The sequence below is a fragment of the Ovis aries genome, chromosome 2, assembly GCF_016772045.2.
Source record: "Ovis aries strain OAR_USU_Benz2616 breed Rambouillet chromosome 2, ARS-UI_Ramb_v3.0, whole genome shotgun sequence".
NCBI classification, from domain to species: Eukaryota; Metazoa; Chordata; class Mammalia; order Artiodactyla; family Bovidae; genus Ovis; species Ovis aries.
The window spans coordinates 42,195,754-42,215,076 of record NC_056055.1 but is presented as its reverse complement, the minus strand read 5'-3'; the positions used below and the strand labels follow the sequence as shown (position 1 = coordinate 42,215,076).

Sequence of the window (19,323 nt, the reverse complement as noted above, 5' to 3'; positions counted from 1 at the left end):
TGACCCCGTGGACTGCACCTTGCCAGGCTCCTCTGTCCTTCACTATCTCCCGGAGTTTGCTCAAACTCATGTCCATTCAGTTGGTGATGCCATCCAACCATCTCTGCCGCACTTTTCTCCTTTATTTCCAGCATCAGGGACTTTTCCTGATGAGTTGGCTCTTTGCATCAGGTGGCCAAGGTATTGGAGCTTCAGCTTCAGTGTCAGTCCTTCTCTGAATAATGAATATTCAGGGTTGATTTCCTTTAGGATTGACTTGTTTAATCTCCTTGCTGTCCATGGGACTCTCACGAGTCTTCTTCAGCACCACGATTTCAAAGCATCAGTTCTTCTTTGCTCAGATTTCTTTATGGTCCAACTCTCACATTCGAACATGACTACTAGAAAATCCATAGCTTTGACTGTATGGACTTTCGTCAGCAAAATGATGTCTCCCATGTAGGGATTCTCAACAGAGGCTTTCAGAATGCAAATGCCTGGACCTCCCCATACATCAACCCCCACGTGCTTCTGATATGCATTCTCCCAACAGCCCCCCATTTTTTGCAGGGTGTGGGAAGCAAGGAAGGGCTGCTTTAGAGGAGTCATTTTTCTCTTTCTGGTTCCTAAGTTTTCCTTTTGATTAAAAAAAAACAGAAACAAAGTATATTCTCCTATGTATCCACTTTTGCTAACTTGAGAGACATAAAAAGACACCATTTGGAATTTTGAACTTGGAAATATAACCCAGGTTTAATCCCTCGGTTGGGAAGATTCTGCTAGAGGAGGGCATGGCAACCTTCTCCAGTGTTCTTGCCTGGAGAATCCCACGGACAGAGGAGCCTGGCAGGCTACAGTCCATAGGGTCACAAAGAGTGGGACACGGCTGAAGCGACTTAGCGCACAGGTACGCACTTCAGATAATCAGGCATTAAGCCCTGGAGGTTGGGGACCCTGGTCTTCCAGGATTTTCTGTGTTGCTCTGATCCTGGTTCATGTGTGGGGAGTGATGCTGGCGGTATCCTCACGCCTGAGTTTTTATGATTTCTGCACATGTTTTCAAAGGGCCAGGGTGTGACTGTAGGAAGCATCACCGGAAGTCCATCCCCTATAATGAATATAATGAGGCCACAGGTTCCATCCGAGTCAGGACGCTGCTGTTTTGAAATCAAGTGATGAAAGTTTTACTGTGCGTTGGTTCCCTTGATGTGGTTTGGGTTTCTTCCTCTGCTATACATGCCTCCTAAGGATTCTGGAAGGCGAGATAGGGCTTTCCAAGCCCTCGATGAGGTCTGTGGCTTTGCTCTGGAAGACAATCCTTTCTCCACAAAAAAGAAAAGCTAAAAAAATTTAGAAAGTGCCCCCAAAAAGCCTTTCCCTCCTGGCCTGTGTGGGAACCGGCTCTTGGCTGCAGTCTCTGGCCCAGGCAGCTGTGCAAGGGGGCTGGGGCGTCCACAGCAGATAGATCCCACACACAGTGCCGTGGATGGACCATAGGTAGAAATGGGCTGCAGGGGGAGGGCCTTGCCCTCGTGGGTGGGGGGCTGAAGGGCTTAGAAAACAGAGAGAGGGCTGGGGGCGGGTCCCAAAGTCCAGCTTTGTGGTTTGTTGATGATGTCAGTGCTACTTGGAAACATTTGGCAGATGGGAGGGAATTAAACTCACCAACTTGATATCTAATGCTGAAACAGCCACCACTGGGTGGCAGATGCTAACATTGTTTGGCATTTTCCTAGCACTTCCTGGGTGTTTAAACCTTCCATCCTTTTTCCCGGAAGGGATCTGGAGCAGAGATTCCTGAGTGACCTTCTGGAATGCAGCCCTCGTTCCTTTATGGGAGCAGTGCCCACTCGTCATGTTTGTTTGTTCACACCATGAACTCGGAGCCCTGTGCACGCCCCTCCCTGCTTGCCTTCCTATCACGCCTGCCTCTGAGGAGGAGCATGGCAACTGCATTTGAACGGATGGATGGATAGATTTCCCATTATCTTTTTCTGGTCCTGGAAGTGCTGCATGTTAGGGGAAGTTTTCTTATTACTTGGCTTTTATTTTTGAGGGATTCAGAAAGAAAGGTTGGGAATCCCCAGCTGTGTCCAGGTCAGGTGGAGGACAGTGGCCCAGAGATGCTGTGGAAGCTGGAGCCAGGCTGGGCTGTCCTTCGTGGGATATGCAGGGAGGTCTGAGGGCTCCCTCCGAGGCCCAGCGTGTCCCCTTCTTTTCTGAGGGACACAGATCTGTGACTCTTGGGCAAATCCCTCTCCCATTCTAGGCCACAGTCTCCCAGCAGAAAAGGCAGGTGCTGAGCCAGCTCTGCTCTCCACCCAGCACTTGAAGCCCATGTTATACGATCCTTGGAGCTCACCTGGGACAGAACACACATTTTCCACTCCCTCCCTGCCCTCTCTATAAGCTAACAGGCCTGCAAGGAGGGTTTGCCCTGTTCTGTATTCTTGGCGGCGAATTTGAGGAAGGGGCTTGTCCCCTCCATTGCAGTCTTGCTGGTTGTGATGGAACCCATTCAATAAATACAGTGTTTATATCATTGATGTGAGCCTTCCTGTAGAATTGATATTCTAGTCCTTGGGACTGTGGAGGATTGGGACAGTGGATGGGGCCAGGCGGGGAGGGGTACTTGATTAGATCAGATGCAGTGAATGGCAAAACCAATCTCCTAATCTTGGGTGCATGCTAAGTCACATCCAACTCTTTGGGAGCCTATGGGCTGTAGCCCGCCAGGCTCCTCTGTCCTTGGGATTCTCCAGGCAAGAATACTGGAGGGGCTTGCCATGCCCTTCTCCAGGGGATCTTCCCAACCCAGGGATCGAACCCATGTCTCCTGCATCTCCTGCATTGCAAGCGGATTCTTTACCCACTGAGCCACCTTGGGACCCCAGGCACTGCCCTTCATGCGGCCCTTTTGAGAGGAAAAGCAGTATGCAGATTGACATGGAGTAAGGCTCCATCCCAGGCAGCACAGGGCTCGTCCTGCTCATTTGTCCCCCATCCCCCTTCTCAGGTCTGGTCTTCCAAGCTGTTCCCTGCTGCCTACTCTCTGCAGGGGCTCCCCAGGGGATCCTGTAACCCTTCGAGTGAACTCTGCACTTCCTGCTTCCAGGGTGTGTGCCCTTGGCCACAGCTGTGTTTTCTCAAGTGTATTCTGCAAGGTGTAACCCATCATTCATAAAGAAGAGGCTTCCATGGCCAAAGACAGATGTTGAAGTGCCTTGAAACAAAGCTCCACGGTCAACTTTCCTGCAGAACTTCCCAAAGTCCTGGATGCACTAATGTACATTATGAATTTCCAAGAGAAGAGAATTAAAATGCAAAGAATGGGTGTTTATGATATGGAAATAGGAGAGCTGGACAGCTAGGCAGGAATTGAAACCCCAGGATGGGAATGGCAGTTGGTGAAATTCTGTTTCTATTTTTCTTTTTAATTCTAACTTCTGCCCTCTTTCTGTGCCTCTTCATTCATTCATTTTGTTTTTCCTTCTAGTCACTCTTACACCCTGCCCTTTTAAAAGATTGTGGTAAAATATACGTAACATCAGGTGTACCATCTCACCCATTTCTAAGTGTCCTGTACAGTGGCGTTAAGTACGTTTGTATTGTTGTGCTCCCATCACCACTGTTCATCCACAGAACTCTATATCTTGCAAAACCCCAAATCCTACCTTTTAAACAATAACTCCCCACATCTGCTCCCCCTCAGCTCCTGACAGATCATCATTCTGCTATGTGTCTCTATGAATTAGAGGCCTCTAGGACCTCAATAACCTCAGATATGCAGACGACACCACCCTTATGGCAGAAAGTGAAGAGGAACTAAAAAGCCTCTTAATGAAAGTGAAAGAGAAGAGTGAAAAAGTTGGCTTGAAGCTCAACATTCAGAAAACGAAAATCATGGCATCTGGTCCCATCCCTTCATGGCAAATAGATGGGGAAACAGTGGAAATAGTGTCAGACTTTATTTTGGGGGGGCTCCAAAATCACTGCAGATGGGGACTGCAGCCATGAAATTAAAAGATGCTTACTCCTTGGAAGGAAAGTTATGACTAACCTAGACAGCATATTCAAAAGTAGAGACATTACTTTGCCAACAAAGGTCCGTCTAGTCAAGGCTATGGTTTTTCCACTGGTCATGTATGAATGTGAGAGTTAGACTATGAAGAAAGCTGAGCACCGAAGAATTGATGCTTTTGAACTGTGGTGTTGGAGAAGACTCTTGAGAGTCCCTTGGACTGCAAGGAGATCCAACCAGTCCATTCTGAAGGAGATGAGTCCTGGGTATTCTTTGGAAGGAATGATGCTAAAGCTGAAACTCCAGTACTTTGGCCACCTCATGAGAAGAGTTGACTCATTTGAAAAGACCCTGATGCTGGGAGGGATTGGGGGCAGGAGGAGAAGGGGACGACAGAGGATGAGATGGCTGGATGGCATCACCGACTCGAAGGACGTGAGTCTGGGTGAACTCCGGGAGTTGGTGATGGACAGGGAGGCCTGGTGTGCTGCGATTCATGGGGTCACAAAGAGTCAGACACGACTGAGCGACTGAACTGAACTGAACTGAGGACCTCATATAAGTGGAATCACGCACTGTTTGTCTTTCTGTGACTGGCTCATCTCACTTGGCATCATGTTTTCAGGGCTCACCCGTGTAGTAGCATGTGTCAGGTTTTCCAGGTGATGTCAGGAGTGAAGACTGTCTGCCAGTGCAGGAGACACTAGAGACAGGTTGGATCCCTGGATTGGGAAGATCCCCTGGAGGAGGACATGGCAACCCACTGCAGTATTCTTGCCTGGAGAATCCCAAGGACAGAGGAGCCTGGGGGGCTACAGTCCATGGGGTTGCAGAGAGTCGGACACGACAGATTGAGCACAGTAGCACAAGTGACAATTTCCTTCTTTTTTAAGATGAATAAAATTCCACTCTGTGGGTGGATCACATTCTGTTTATCCATTCAGCCATTGATGGACACTTGGGTGGTTCCCTCTCACTCCTAACTTTTTCTCCTTCTCTGGCTGACAGGTAGATAGAAAATGCTGTGCCCTCATATGTACATTTTATAGGCAGAGTCACAGAAAAAGAAAAAAAAACAGGTTACATTGATTATCTCCTCTCTGGCTTCAGTCCCTGCCACCTCACTTTCCGCTGCCCGCCTTGAGCTTCTCTCAGTCTGTCTTCTGAGACTGCTTTCCCGATCTTATCTAAATGGTGCACATGCTGACTCCTGCTCTCTCTTCTGAGCTCCTTCTGACAATCCTTGTCATTCTTCGCTTTGCCCATTTATTTCCTCGCTGTCTCCTGGTGCCTGACACTGAGTGGGTGCCCCCTGCAGGCAGATTGGAGAAGTGAAGGTGCCACAGGACTTAAGAGGCACTGGATTCAAACCTGGCTGTGGGGGTTGACATGGGCTGAGAGGGGGTTTCCCTGGGTCCTCAGTGCTCACGGGCCACTTGCTTCTGTTCTGGCTGTGGCTTATTGAATGTGGCCTCTCCTTGAGTAGTCCAACACCTGAGGACAGAGAAGTCCAATGAGTGTGCAGACCCCCAGCTGGCCTTTTGTAGGAGGATGGTTGAACCCACCTGCCAGTGCAAGAGATGCTGTTTCGATCCATGGTCAGGAAGATTCCCTGGAGAAGGAAATGGCAACCTACTCCAGTATTCTTGCCTGGGAAATCACATGGATAGAGCCTGGTGGACTATAGTCCACAGGGTTGCAAAGAGTCAGACACAACTTAAACACACACACACACACACACACGTGTGTGTGTGTGTGCACAACTGAATCACCTTATTGCACACCTGAAACTAACCTCACGTTGTAAATCAACTACACTTCAATTTAAAAAGTTTTGAGTCAATTCATGTTGGGGTGATGCCCAGATATTTCTAGACATTTCCCAGGTGATTCTGATAATTAGCCACTGTTCTGATCCCCCCCTTCGTCTCCCAGTTGAAGACTCTGGGGACCAGAGAGACAGATGCCATAGCCAAGGCCACTGGCCTTGGACCAGGATCCCTTCTCTTGGCTCCTCGCTGCGGTGCTGTGTTTTCTCACACGGCCACACCCTTGCTTGCCAGGGTCTGCTGGGACTAAGAAAGGCCATCCTCCATAGGCTGGTCTTGCCACCCAGGCTAGAAATCGTGAGGGAGGAGGCTTGGGCTAGGCGGGTCTCTCCTCTGGGAGTGGGCATGGCAGGAGCCACTTCTTATTGACAGGCTCCAGCTAGGTCCCCAGGGACAGGCTGCTTCCACTTCCTTGTGGTTCAGAGGCTCACACTCTGGGCTTGAGAAATGCAACCAAAGAGGATTTTTCATTAATGAGGAAAGCTCTAGATATAAAGGGTGATGGGAGGGACAGGTAATTCCGGGAAAGTGTGCTTGTATTTAGGGGCAGCAAGAGACGCAGTACTGCTTTACCCTCCTTGGTATCTGAAGTTGTGGGTGTATTTGTTTGCTTATCTGTACATTTAACAAATATTTATTGCTCCCCTACCCCCACAGGTGGTGCTAGTGGTAAAGAACCAACCTGCTAATGCAGGTGATAGGGCTTTGATCCCTAGTTTGGGAAGATCCCTTGGAGAAGGAAATGGCAACCCACTCCAGTGTCCTTGCCTGGGAAATCCCACAGACAGAGCAGCCTGGTGGGCTACAGTCCATGGGGTCACAAAGAGTGGACACAACTGAGCGACTAAACTATATATTAGTTTATAGTGACAACAACTAAATAAATAAATAAATAAATAAAAAACTGAAATGACTTTCCACGCACACACCCCATGATTAGACACTATAAAAGGCGTTGGAGTGTGCTGTGACTCAGACACAACCCCACCTCCATGGAACTTTCTAGAACTCCATGGAATGTTCTGGAAGTCTATTTACAAGAACCATATTACTTAGCCTCTTGAACGAATCCCTTATTGTCATTAACCAGAAGGACAGGAATAGGCATTTAATTTTCTCAGCCATTCTCTAGAAAGAGGAAGCTGAGGCTTAGAGAGGTTAACTGTCTTATCCAGGGTCACACCATAAGTGATAAGATCAGTTCTGTCAGATAGCAGAGCTTGCCTTCTGGGCCACCTGGTTGTACCACCTCCTGCCTCAGGCTCCTGGTTTTTATCAGAGCAGTGATCAGAAAAGGCCATGGGAAGTACGAAGCTTCATTTGCTGTAAAACTTAAGAAATTTCAAACATCCTTTAGAATTGAATGCTAGAGAATCTCTGCCATCCCTGAAACACCATATCTTCCTCTTCCAAGGACGGCACTTTGCATTTCATGTACATTATTGGCTTCTGCCAGCAGCGCACTTTAGAGCAAAGCCTGAGTTCTGAGTCAGCTCCCGCCCTGGTTGGCACACTCTCCCATTTCTTTCGTCTTCTTTGGCTATAGTGTGCCCACCATTATTGCGTGTGTGTGTGTAATCTCAGTCGTATCTGACTCTTTGCGACCCTATGGACTGTAGCCTGTCAGCCTCCTCTGTCCATCAGATTTCTCAGGCAAGAATACTGCAGTGGGTTGCTATTTCCATCTCCAGGGGATCTTTCCAACTCAGAGATCAAACTTGGATCTCCTTCATTGGCAGGCAGATTCTTTACCAACTGCACCACCTGGGAAGCCTTTTGAAATGAGTTGGAGTAAAAACTCAGTTAAAAAGATACAGAGATGCTGACCCTGTCCATTCTACCCTGGGAATGTGGGGCCCAGGTGTCTGGTGGCTTCTTCTGATTAGTTCAGGGCCATTTTCACTAGTCTGTGGTAGAAAAAAAGGAGAGGGAACTAGTATTTATTAAAGCTAAATCTAACTTAAAGACCAGTTTGGTAATCAGAAGTAGTCTTGACTTTTTTTTTTTATTTTTGAAACATTAAAATTGTCTTGGGACTTTCCTAGCAGTCCAGTGGTTACAGCTTTGCACTTACACTGGAGAGGGCAAAGGTTCAACCCCTGGTCAGGGAACTAAGATCCCTCAGGCCATGCAGCATAGCCAGAAAAAAAAGAGTTCTCTCTTTTAGGAAATGATTATCAAACAGGGCAGTGGTGCCTGTTGCTTATATTGCTATTATGTTTATATCCTTTCTTGGCAAAATGAAAATTTGCCTACAGTGTGCCCATATTCTTTGTGGTTTTACTAGCTGGCAAAATCCTGTGTCTGAAAATGACTGCCGGTTTGGTTTTCACAATGTCCCTCTGAGCCCCAGGGTTCCTGGAGGGGGCCAGATTTCGGCTTGGGGAGTGAGAGGAGGGCACAGCGCATTTTGTCTCATTAACAATCAGAGGCTCTTCTGTTTTATAGGTTAGTTTCTGTATAATTTTGTGTGGAGGTTGAAGGGTATTCCTACCAAAGTTTGGAGATGCTCTAGTCTAGACTGTGTGTGTGTTTGGGGGAGAGGAGTAGGGGAGAGAATGCTGCTTTTGCAGGACTGAGCCAGTGATCTTTGTCCATAAATATTTCTTACCTGCTGTACTGGTCAGGGCTCTTCAGAGAAACAGAGCCAATAGGGTGCATGCGTGTGTGTGTGTGTGTGTGTGTGTGTGTGCATGTGTGTGTGAGAGTTGGTTCACGTGATCGTGGAGACTGGCAAGTACAAAATCAGTGGGACAGGCCAGCTGGGGACTCAGGGATCTGTTGATGTTATAATCAAAGATTAGAAGCAAAATTCTTTCTTCCTAGGGGACATGAGGGTTTGGTCTTTTTACCCTCTTCAGGCCTTCACCTGATTGAGCGAGGCCCACCCATGCAGTGGCAGGTAATCTGCTTTATTCAGCGTCTGCTGCTGCTAAATCACGTGAGTCGTGTCCGACTCTGTGTGACCCCATAGACGGCAGCCCACCAGGCTCCCTTGTCCCTGGGATTCTACAGGCAAGAACACTGGAGTGGGTTGCCGTTTCCTTCTCCAGTGCATGAAAGTGAAAAGTGAAAGTGAAGTCACTCAGTCGTGTCCGACTCTTTGCGACCCCATGGACTGCAGCCCACCAGGCTCCTCCGTCCATGGGATTTTCCAGGCAAGAGTACTGGAGTGGGTCACCAGTGCCTTCTGCGTATTCAGAGTCTACTGACTTCAAATGTCAATCTCATCTATAAACTGATGTTAATCTCATCTATAAAATGTTGCTTCACAGCAGCGTGTTTGACTGTAGTTGGAGCCAGCGTGAGTACTATGACCTTGTCAGGTTGTTGACATATAAAATTAACCATCACACCTACTCAAGTGCCTGCGGGGTGTGATGGGGATGACAGAGATGGGGAAGGCTGGTCTCTGCCTCCAGGAGGCAAGACTATACTTAGGAAAAATTAACCCATTATTGACCAGTGTGATGTGAGAGAGAGTTGGTTCACATGATTGTGGAGACTGGCAAGTACAAAGTCAGTGGGACAGGCCAGCTGGGGACTCAGGGAGGAGTTGATGTTATAACATGTATTAATTCCACAGGCATTAGTTTTTGCAAAAATCCTGCAGTCTTTAACATGTTAAGAACATGACCATATATTTCAGTGCTAACTTGTAATGATGAAATGTAAAAAGTATTTAGAGGAGATGAGGAGGCGAGGGATGGAGGATTCCAAGGAGATTTATGGTTGAGGCTGAACAGGAACTTTAACAACACAGAGGACTCAGATAAGTGAGGACACAGAAGTCTTGAGAACCAAGTGGGAATCCTTGGATAATAATAATACTTCTATTTGACTAGGTCTCTGAGTTTATTGCCACCTTCCTTGGTGGCTCAGATGGTAAAGCATCTGCCCACAACGTAGGGGACCAGGGTTCAATCCCTGAATCTCTCAAGGAAGATCCCCTGGAGAAGGAAATGGCTACCCACTCCAGTGTTCTTATCTGGGAAATCCCATGGACAGAGGAGCCTGGTGGGCTACAGTCCATGGAGTTGCGAAGAGTTGGACATGACCAAGCTACTAACAGCGCTGAATTTCTTAGAGTTTTCAGACCCATTGTTTCATTTGATGCTTGCAGCAATCTTGTGTTTTTTTCCACTGAGACTCCCAAGGCCCAGAGAGGTTAAGGGATTCAGCAGAAGTCACACAGCTTGCCTGGAGGAGGGCATGGCCACCCATTCTAGTATCCTTGCCTGGAGAATCCTGTGGACAGAGGAGCCTGGTGGGCTACAGTCCTTGAGGTCACAAAGAGTCGGACACAACTGAAGTAACTTGGCATGCACAAACTCACACAGCTTGCCAGTGTCTGGGCACGTCTTTCTACTCCAAATCCTGCCCCTCATCTTCTACTTGCTTTGCTGGGTATAATGAAATCCATGTGCATGTGTGTATGTGGGTGTGTGTGAGTGCATGTGTATGTGTGTGTAGGGGTAGAGGATTGCTCCAGGAAGGAGAAGAATAAAAGTTATCTTCACTCAGAAATCCTGTGAAACTAAAAAAATGACCTGTTTTTCTCTCCCTCTCTCCCTAGATCTTCCTTTCCCTGTTGACCAGCTTCATTAATCCCTCTCTATCCTTTTGTCGCCCTCCCCCAGACACGAATGCAGAGTCTGAATCCAGATCCCAAAGCCCATTACACAAGTGTCTACGGAGCCCTCAAGAAAATCATACGGACTGAAGGCTTCTGGAGACCCTTGCGAGGCCTCAACGTGATGATGATGGGCGCGGGGCCAGCCCACGCCATGTATTTTGCCTGCTACGAAAACATGAAAAGGACTTTAAATGCCGTTTTCCACCACCAGGGGAACAGCCACCTAGCCAACGGTATTTGCAAGCGTTTGTCTGGAGTTAGAAAGGTCTCTCATTCAACAGACCCTTCCCCAGGGTTCTCCTCCCTGTGACCCAGCTGCCTGACGCCTCATCTCTACCACGCTTGCTTACGAACCAAGGACTTATGTGTGTGCACACACACCCAGACATATGCGCACACACCCACACAGACACACACACTCGCACGCGTGCTTTTTTTTTCTTTCCCCTTCTTCGCTTTCTGAAGTCTGGGGAGAATCAGTGACAGAGGTGTTTCATTGTTGAGTGGGTTTTGCCTTTTTGCTGTTTTTTTTTTTTAAACATTCAAAAGCAATTAATGATCAGATCTAGGGGAAAAAAAAACCACCCTGAATAGGAACAAAACTTTTGAATGCTGGATTCCAAAAAAAAAAGTTATGTGGACAGCTTCTTTGAGACTATTTAAAAACTGACCCAACAGGTCTCTACAGCATCAAGATCTAACTAAGCTTTACAAGGTCAAGAAGTTTTATGGCTGACGAAGGATTTGCTCCTGCGCAAAGGACCTTTCCCTCGTAAACTTCGGGGGATCTGGGAATTTCACCCCCAGTCTCTTCCGTTTGTTGCATCTCTCTGCAAGCAAGGGCTGAAATAGTTTTCTTTTGTTCTGAGGGAGCCAGGCGGGCGGTGGGGCGGAAGGGGGAGTGAGTTGGCCACAGGCAACTGTTACGTAGGCTTGGCTTACTGGGTTTGGCTCCTGTGGGTTTGGTTCTGGTTAGTTTCTGTTTGGGTCTGGAGTGCAACTCTGGCTGGTGACACCAGGAGTCTTTAACAAATTTATTTTTCAGCAGCGGAGAGGTAGATGTAACTGGCAGAGCAACGTTTTTTAGCACCTTCTCCAAAGCATCATTCCCATCAGCAAACCTTGGTAAAAATGACTCCTTCTGGCTGGTTTGCAGACATTTATTTTGCTTTTTAAAAATTGGCCCCTACTTCCATTTGTCCAAACGGTCGCCAAGATCTGCAGTCTCGATTCGATATCTCCAAATTCATGGCCTCAGGGCCTCGCTTTTGCTAAAACTGCCTCTAGCTCCTTGGCGCCTGGACCCCTTGGAGGCGAGTTTACGTTCATGTCAAGGTCTGCCCAGCGCAGCTACCGCCTCCCTGTGGTGCGCTCTGGTTGCAGTCTGGTCTTTCTGCAGATGACCCTACGTGTGTGTGGACGAGGGAGGGGTTTCGTAAGCGTTTCTGAAGCTTTAGCCTATGTCATTTCTCCCACTTTCCAGCAGTTGTCTTGATTATTGGGCAGTGTGACCTACAGACAGAGGAAACCCAGAGTCAAAAGCAAAATTCCAGGCCGGAATCTGGCTTTTGAAGCCAGGCCAGAGGAGACCTGGGCTTGGTTGTCCCTGAGACATGAGACATGGCCGTCCCTGAGACATGTCATCGCTTTGCAAACTAACCCGGGTAATCTGCCCTTGGCAGGTCTTCTGAGCATTTTCCCCTTGGCCATTTGCTTTTTAAAAAAAAAAAAAAAAAAAAAACCTGGATTTTACTAAGGAATTTTCTTAACGCTGTCTTTTTTTCCCCCTCCTGTGTGTATGTCGTTGTTTAATTGGTAAATCGTGTCCCAGTCTGTGACCCCATGGACTGTAGCTCACCAGTCTCCTCTTTCCATGGGATTCTCCAGGCAAGAATACTGGAGTGGGTTGCTGTTTCCTCCTCTAGGGGATATTCCCGCCCCAGGGATCGCACTGGTGTCTCCTGCATTGCAGGTGGATTCTTTGCCGCTGAGCCACCTGGGAAGCCCCTATGCTTGTATACATGATATCTCCTTCGATTGCCCCAATTTAAGGGCAGAGTGAGTTAATCTGTAGACAAAGGCCAGGGATGAGAAAGAATTAAAATTTCAGTGGTGGAAAAAGCCACCAAAGTGTGGTTTCTGGTAACATCCTGTGTTGGCAGGTCTAGCCTTTTCCTAGGGAAAATGAGGTTTCTGTTGAGTTGAAATGTGAGTAATGGTGTCTGTGTTACCTTCCCCTTTTTCATCCAGGATTTTCCACGATTGCTTTAGGATTTCAAGAGTCGGTGCTCACCTGGGTGGACGGGTAGTGAGTTTTGTTTCTTGGAAAGCCAGGTCCAGGGTTCTGTCTGACTTTAGGTTCCAGGAACTTCCTGAGAAGCCCCGGTCCCAGAGGGTAATTTTCTGGAGTTTGTTTTACAGGGATAGCTGGGAGCATGGCCACCCTGCTTCACGATGCAGTCATGAATCCAGCAGAAGGTAATGTTTCATGGTCCCAGGGAGAGGCAGCAGGGCCTGTGCAGAGGGGCTGGAGCAGAAGTGGGGGGCAGGGCAGCAGGTTGGGCAAAGGGACTCCTGGCCCTCACTCAGAAGACACAGGAGAATTCTTGACCATGTTCTGAAAGGCCTTGAGAAGGGACGTGAGCGTTTAAGCTCTGGGACTCCTGTTCACTTAAACAGAGCTTCTCAGGGTGGGATCCGTGGACGAGTAGCATCTGTGCCTCCTGGGGGCCTGTTAAATGCTGATTCACAGGTCCCACTCCAGACCACTAAGTCAGTAGAGCTGCTTAACAAGTTCTCCTGGTGGTTCTTTTATATGCTGTTGTACTACTCTGAAACCTTTGTGTGCTCACATGTGCACACACACAAACACACACCCTGCTGGCCTTTGTTCACTGTTACCAAGCGTAGACAGATTTAGAAGAAAGTTGTCAGAGGTCATCCATTAGGGGTTATGTTCAATTTGCTTTGTTAAAAGACATTTGAAATTATTATAGAAAATTTCCAACAGGCAGATGTAGGGAGAAGAGTATGGTGAACCCCTGCCTCCTGCGATATATGTATCATTCTACTTCATAAATTAACATTTGGCCACTTTATTGTAGCTGTCTCCTCTCACATTACCTTTTTTTTCCCCTTCGAATTTTGGGAGCATTATAAAACAGTTCTTAGCTGTGCAGATGAGTTCCTTTGGTTTTTTCTGTAGCCTCATATCCTTAGCCAGCTCGGGTCTAAGTAGGGAGGGGTTTTTGGACCTGGTGCTGAGCATAGTTTCAGCTGGGTTAGTCTCTCTGTAAGATGTGGGCCTCTCTCCTGCTTCCTTCCTCATCTGAAAACAGTCCCATGCCAGAAGGGAGAATCAGAGGTTAAAAAGTGCAACATCTTAAGTATTGTAAGTTTGGTTTTGTCTTTTAAAGTTACAGTTTATCTGCTCTCAGCTGCCTCCCATGCCCCATCAGACAGGAAACATGTTCTGACCTTCCAGGACATGAGGGGTCAGATGGGGAGGCAGGCTGCTGCTTCTGTGGGTTTAAGGCGATTCAGAGTCAATGACTAGTTAGTTAGCCCATGTCAACTGGGCAAGAGTTTTATTTCAATTTTGTTTTTTCAGGAGATTAAAAAAAAATGAAGTTCAATTCTCCCCTTTTCTCCTTGACATTATATCTTTATTCCTTTAGAATTAAAGCACCCTGTATGTGTTTATCTTGCAGTGCTTGGAGACAATTAAAATTCTAAGCCTAAAGGGACCGCAGTATTTGTCCTTTGAACCACCAGTTACTTTTGTATTAACAGAGCCTGAGTCCTCATTGGAGTTTGTCATCGAACTTGGGCTAACATCATTCGAGTGTCTCTTTCAAGAGCACTGAGACCCGGAAGCTAAAAACGCTGTCAGCGGGGTGGAGACCACTGAGAATAAAAGACAGGCCACGTGTCCAGTAGACATAGTGGGACAAAGGAGGGCAAAGGAGCCAGGAAGCAGGATTGAAATCCCGGCGTGTGTGATGCCCAAGGCAGCCAGGACCTGGGGGATCAGCTCAGGGAATCTGAAGTGGCTGCCTGGTGTGGGGGCCACCTGAACCAAGAGGCAGGCAGGAGAAACATCAAGAAAGAGCCACCTCCTGGCTCCTGGCACTGGGTCCCGGAGGTGTGTGTTGAAACCGGGATGGCCCGGAGCTGGCCCCCTGGCGGTTTCTCGGGCTGGGGCTGGGTGTGTGTGCTAGCTGTCCATGCCCTGTTACCCGTGTCTAAACTTGCTTGTTTCTCTTTATGGCTTGGCTTCCCATCTCACTCCGACCCGGGGTGGGGCCAAACCCAACCCCCCTGCGGCCCGACCACAGTCGTGAAGCAACGCATGCAGATGTACAACTCTCCGCACCGGTCGGCCCTCAGCTGCATCCGGACAGTGTGGGGGACGGAGGGCTTGGGGGCCTTCTATCGGAGTTACACCACGCAGCTGACCATGAACATTCCCTTCCAGTCCATCCACTTCATCACCTACGAGTTCCTGCAGGAGCAGATCAACCCCTACCGGGGCTACAACCCACAGTCCCACATCATCTCAGGCGGGCTGGCCGGGGCCCTGGCCGCCGCCGCCACCACCCCCCTGGACGTCTGTAAGACCCTCCTCAACACTCAGGAGAACATGGCCCTCAACCTGGCCAACATCAGCGGCCGGCTGTCGGGCATGGCCAATGCCTTCCGGACGGTGTACCAGCTCAATGGCCTGCCTGGGTACTTCAAAGGTGTGCAGGCCCGGGTAATCTACCAGATGCCATCCACCGCCATCTCCTGGTCTGTCTATGAGTTCTTCAAGTACTTCCTCACCAAACACAAGCTGGAGAGTCGAACTCCCTACTAAAGGAACGGGCTATGGGAAGCGACGCCAGCGTCTTTGATTGTGCAAAGGCTTTCTCCCTGCCTGCACCCATTCCCCTGCCCTCACACCAAGATTACTGGGGTACAGGGTTGGCAGGAGGGGCCTTCTGCGCGCCCTGACCCCTTCTTAGAAGGAGGAGAGGACAGGACAGCTGCTTACCCGATGGCCATCCGCCGGGACATACCAGGTGATAGCAGATGAGGGGAAGACCGGCAGGGGAGCGAGAAATTGCTGTTTCTCTTCCTCCCCCACCCTGAGAGCGATGTAGCTTTTCCTTCAGTGTAGCATCTCCTCCCCTAGAATCGCCCATAGATCACACAGGAGGGAAGAACGTGTGCAGTGACTGAAAACATTAAAGAGGAAACAAAAAGTTATGTATATAAAAGTTCCAGTACACAGTATAAAATAGATGGATAATGTTTATCCTTTATTTTTCTATGTAGAAGTTTTTGAATTTGAGTGTGTGCCTGTGTATGTGTACAAGCAAGTGTTACAGCTGGGAATATAAAGCTGTTTAAAAAAAAAAAATAGTAAGAGGGCTGAATTTTTCCATTCTGTTAAGTCACAGGACACCAAAGTAGTACATTGCTCTGTGTGGCCTAAAATTGTGTTGAGCTCCCCATGGAAGTTCCACTTGAATGTAAAATAATAAGTATAAGGTTTATATTTTGAATTTCTCTTTTCATAGGGGAAAAAGGTACGTTGAAAAAAATAATAATACTTTTAGCTACTTTTTTTTTTTTTTTTAATCCTTGTTCAATCAGTCACCGTCATGTGCCTTTTCCCTTTGTGTTTTGCTGGAAATTCCAGGACCAAAGATCTGACCCTGGGGCTTTTCCTCTAGCTGTGAGCTCATCCCCTGCCACATGCATACATATTGGGTGGCAAGCACGGCTCATGCTGGAGCACAGTGGCCCCCGGTGGAATTAGGGTGGCTGGTCTTACTAAAACCATTTTCTTCCCTTGTGGGTGACATGAATGTATGCCTTTCAGGGCTAGCACTTAGAAGCCCTTGAAACGCCATTGCTTGGCTACTTGTTGGGCAGGCAAATGGGATCAATCCTACCTTGATCCTTGGACTTCATTCTCCATCCACCTCTTAACCCAGGCACTTCAGGTATTTTTGTCTGTGTGTGTGTTGGACTCAGTCCTGATCTGTGTTTCCCTATGCAGTTTTAGGGATTTTAAGAAACACAGGCAGTGTATCTACAACATTTCTCTGTTTCCCCTGCCCATCATGAATGTCTCCCTTAAAAAGCCTCTCACTGCCCAGGTTCCCCTAGCAGCTGCTGAAAGGACCTGGGCCCTCGTGCACAGTCAGGATGCCTCTTGAACCATCTTCAACCTGGTGTGGTACACGCCACCTGGGGACATGCCGCCTTGTTTTCTGAAATGGCACATCTGAGCCAGATTATCCCTGAGAGCAAATGCAAGCATGTTTCCTTCAGCTACGCCTTCCCAGGCCTCTCTCCAAGACCCAGTGGCTTCACAGTTTTCTTTTAAAACGAGTAGGAAGCAAATGTGTGTTTTCATTCTGACCCAGCCTGGTCCTGACCTTGACCTTTGGCCCTTCACCTTGGGCAGGGTCCATGTTGTGCATTGTCACCGGGCTCAGACCCGGGCTCCTTGGGGTGCTCTCATTCTCAGGAAGAACTCGGGTGGTCCTGGGACATCAGCATCTTGAGACCTTGCACACTGTGCCTCCCAGGATAGTTTGCAGGTTACGGACAGCAGAGACCCATGTCAGACAGCTCCCACACCTGCCTGATGAACAGGGTCTTCTCCTGGGCTGGGAAGTTTGGCTGCTGACCTGTCCCCTCTCAGAGGTAGCCCCCACCCCCATCTCCCCAGTGGAAGTCTGTGCAACAAGCTTCCATCCCACTCAGGGATGCAAAATGCCCACGGAGATCAAGCTGCTGGGGGAAGTGTTTATGTCTCTCTAAACATACCCCTAAACATACTCTCTGTTAGTGTTAATGGTAGGCAAATGGAAGAAAGACCAGGTTGAATTCTGAAATAATTATTCAGTCTCCCCTCCTTGTCCACTTCATACACCACCATGCTGCAGAATATTCCTTATTTCTTAAGGATGAGTGTGCCTGTTGAATACAAATGTACTGCTGCTGCTTAACCTGTGAGATGCATGGTGTATGTTACCGTGGTGGGCCTGTGTTGTTTCTTAAATGCCCATCATAAATATCATGGTTTCTGCCTCTCAAGTCATCGCCAACTCTCAGAAGAAGGGGAGAAATGTGTGTTTCTGTGTGGGGATGTTTCTGATGTGCTGCTACAGTTGTGACACTGGAGCTATGGAAAATAAAGCCTTGATCTTTGAAGTGTCGTGGGTTCTGTGGTAGGGATGTGGACATGAGAGGGGAGTGGATGGAGAAAAGGAACCTAACTCATGGGACTTGTGCCTCCTGCAGTCTCCTGCATTAAGGACCGGGATCTATGGCTTACATGAGAGTACCCTTCAGCCCACTTATCAAAACTGAAGCAGGTGGCAGCCTTGGCCAGCCCAGGGATGATCACGTGGAGGCCCAGGGCATGGCTGGGAGCCTCCTTGGGTTTTGCTCAGTTCTGCTGGGGAGGGTGGCAGCCCTTCTATCTTTGTGGGACCACGAGGATGAGAGGCTGATGGTACCTGTGATGCCCAACCCTCCTGCCTCCTACATTCATGCCTGTCTTCTTTGGCTCTCTCTCTTCCTTCTTCCCTTTGGGTGTGTGCTAAGTCACTTCAGTCGTGTCTGACTCTTAGCAACTGTAGCCCACCAGGCTCCTCTGTCCATGAGATTCTCCAGGCAATAATGCTGGAGTGGATTGCCATGCCCTTCTCTAGGGGATCTTCCCAACCCAGGGATCAAACCTGCATCTCTTTCATCTCCTGCATTGCAGGCAGATTCTTTACCAACTGTGCTACCCCTGGGGCTTCTTCTGATTTCTTTCTAAATCCCACTTCTACCAGGTTCAGCTGCTTTCCCTCTGAGTGCCATCCTAATGTTCGTGACAATATTCCAATAGCCATCTAAGGCAATAAAATTGGACAAGTACTCAAAAATGCCTATCCCAGGCTTGTTCATGAAAGTCAAATCTGGAAGCACACTGGATATCAATCAAGAAGTTAAATGACTGGGGACTTCCCTGATGGTTAAGACTTCGCCTTCCAGTGTAGGGAGTGCAGGTTTGATCCCTGGTTGGTGAGCTAAATCCCACATGTCTCATAGCCAAGAAACCAAAAGGTAAAGCAGAAACAATCTTGTAACAAATTCAATAAACTTAAAAAAAAAAGGGGGGGGGGAGTTAAATGATTTATAGAGCGCCTGAGCTCTCCTGGTATTCTAGTGGGAAGGAAGGAATTTTCACCAGGGATCCCAGATCAGATACATTGTTTAAAAACTTGGACTTTCCAATACATTAATAAAATTTGAGAGTACTTCCAAGCTTAGTCATTTCTCTAGTGAAAGTGTTAGTCGTGTCCAAGTCTTTGCGACCACATGAACCTTAGAGCCCACTATCCATGGAATTCTCCAGGCAAGAATACCAGAGTGAGTTGTCATTCCCTTCTCCAGGATCTTCCTGATCCAAAAATCAAACCCAGGTCTCCTGCACTGCAGGCAGATTCATTACTCTCTGAGGCACCAGGGAAGCCCAGTCGTTTCTCTAGCCTTACCTCCTAAAAGTAACATTATTTGGGGACATGTGAGCCCCGTTTTGTGAAGGGGTGGATATGTGATGACTCATCCACGGTTTAGAATTCCATGGTTATCTGTTGACATGGCTTCTTTAAGAAGCTCTTTACTCGTTTTATTTACTGGTGGCAGCTGTAATCTTTCACTTTCCATAGCATGTGGGCCATCCGAGAAGAAGAGCTAGAGGATACAGGACACGTGTCATCTTAGGAAGGACAGTCCAGCCCATGACTGCAGTCACCTGAAACTCCTGCGTGAAGAAAAATTATAAATTCAGGATCATAGTGGACATT

General features: G+C 48.1%; 2 protein-coding genes across 2 annotated transcripts in view; both read left to right on the top strand.

The window, feature by feature from the left end:
* LOC100147796 (solute carrier family 25 member 37) overlaps positions 1-10,775 on the top strand; it is a 39,294-nt gene extending 28,519 nt beyond the window's left edge. Inside the window, exon 2 of the mRNA NM_001127287.1 lies at positions 10,470-10,775. Coding sequence (NP_001120759.1) covers positions 10,470-10,775 — 306 coding nt within the window. The remainder of the gene's footprint in view (positions 1-10,469) is intronic.
* Positions 10,776-11,363: 588 nt separating this feature from the next.
* Positions 11,364-17,677, top strand: SLC25A37 (solute carrier family 25 member 37). Its single transcript, XM_027964323.3, has 3 exons — positions 11,364-12,129; positions 12,887-12,943; positions 14,803-17,677. Exons 2-3 carry the CDS (start codon positions 12,901-12,903, stop codon positions 15,321-15,323), a joined length of 564 nt encoding a protein of 187 aa, XP_027820124.1. The 5' UTR covers positions 11,364-12,129; positions 12,887-12,900; the 3' UTR covers positions 15,324-17,677.
* The last annotated feature ends 1,646 nt before the right edge of the window (positions 17,678-19,323 follow it).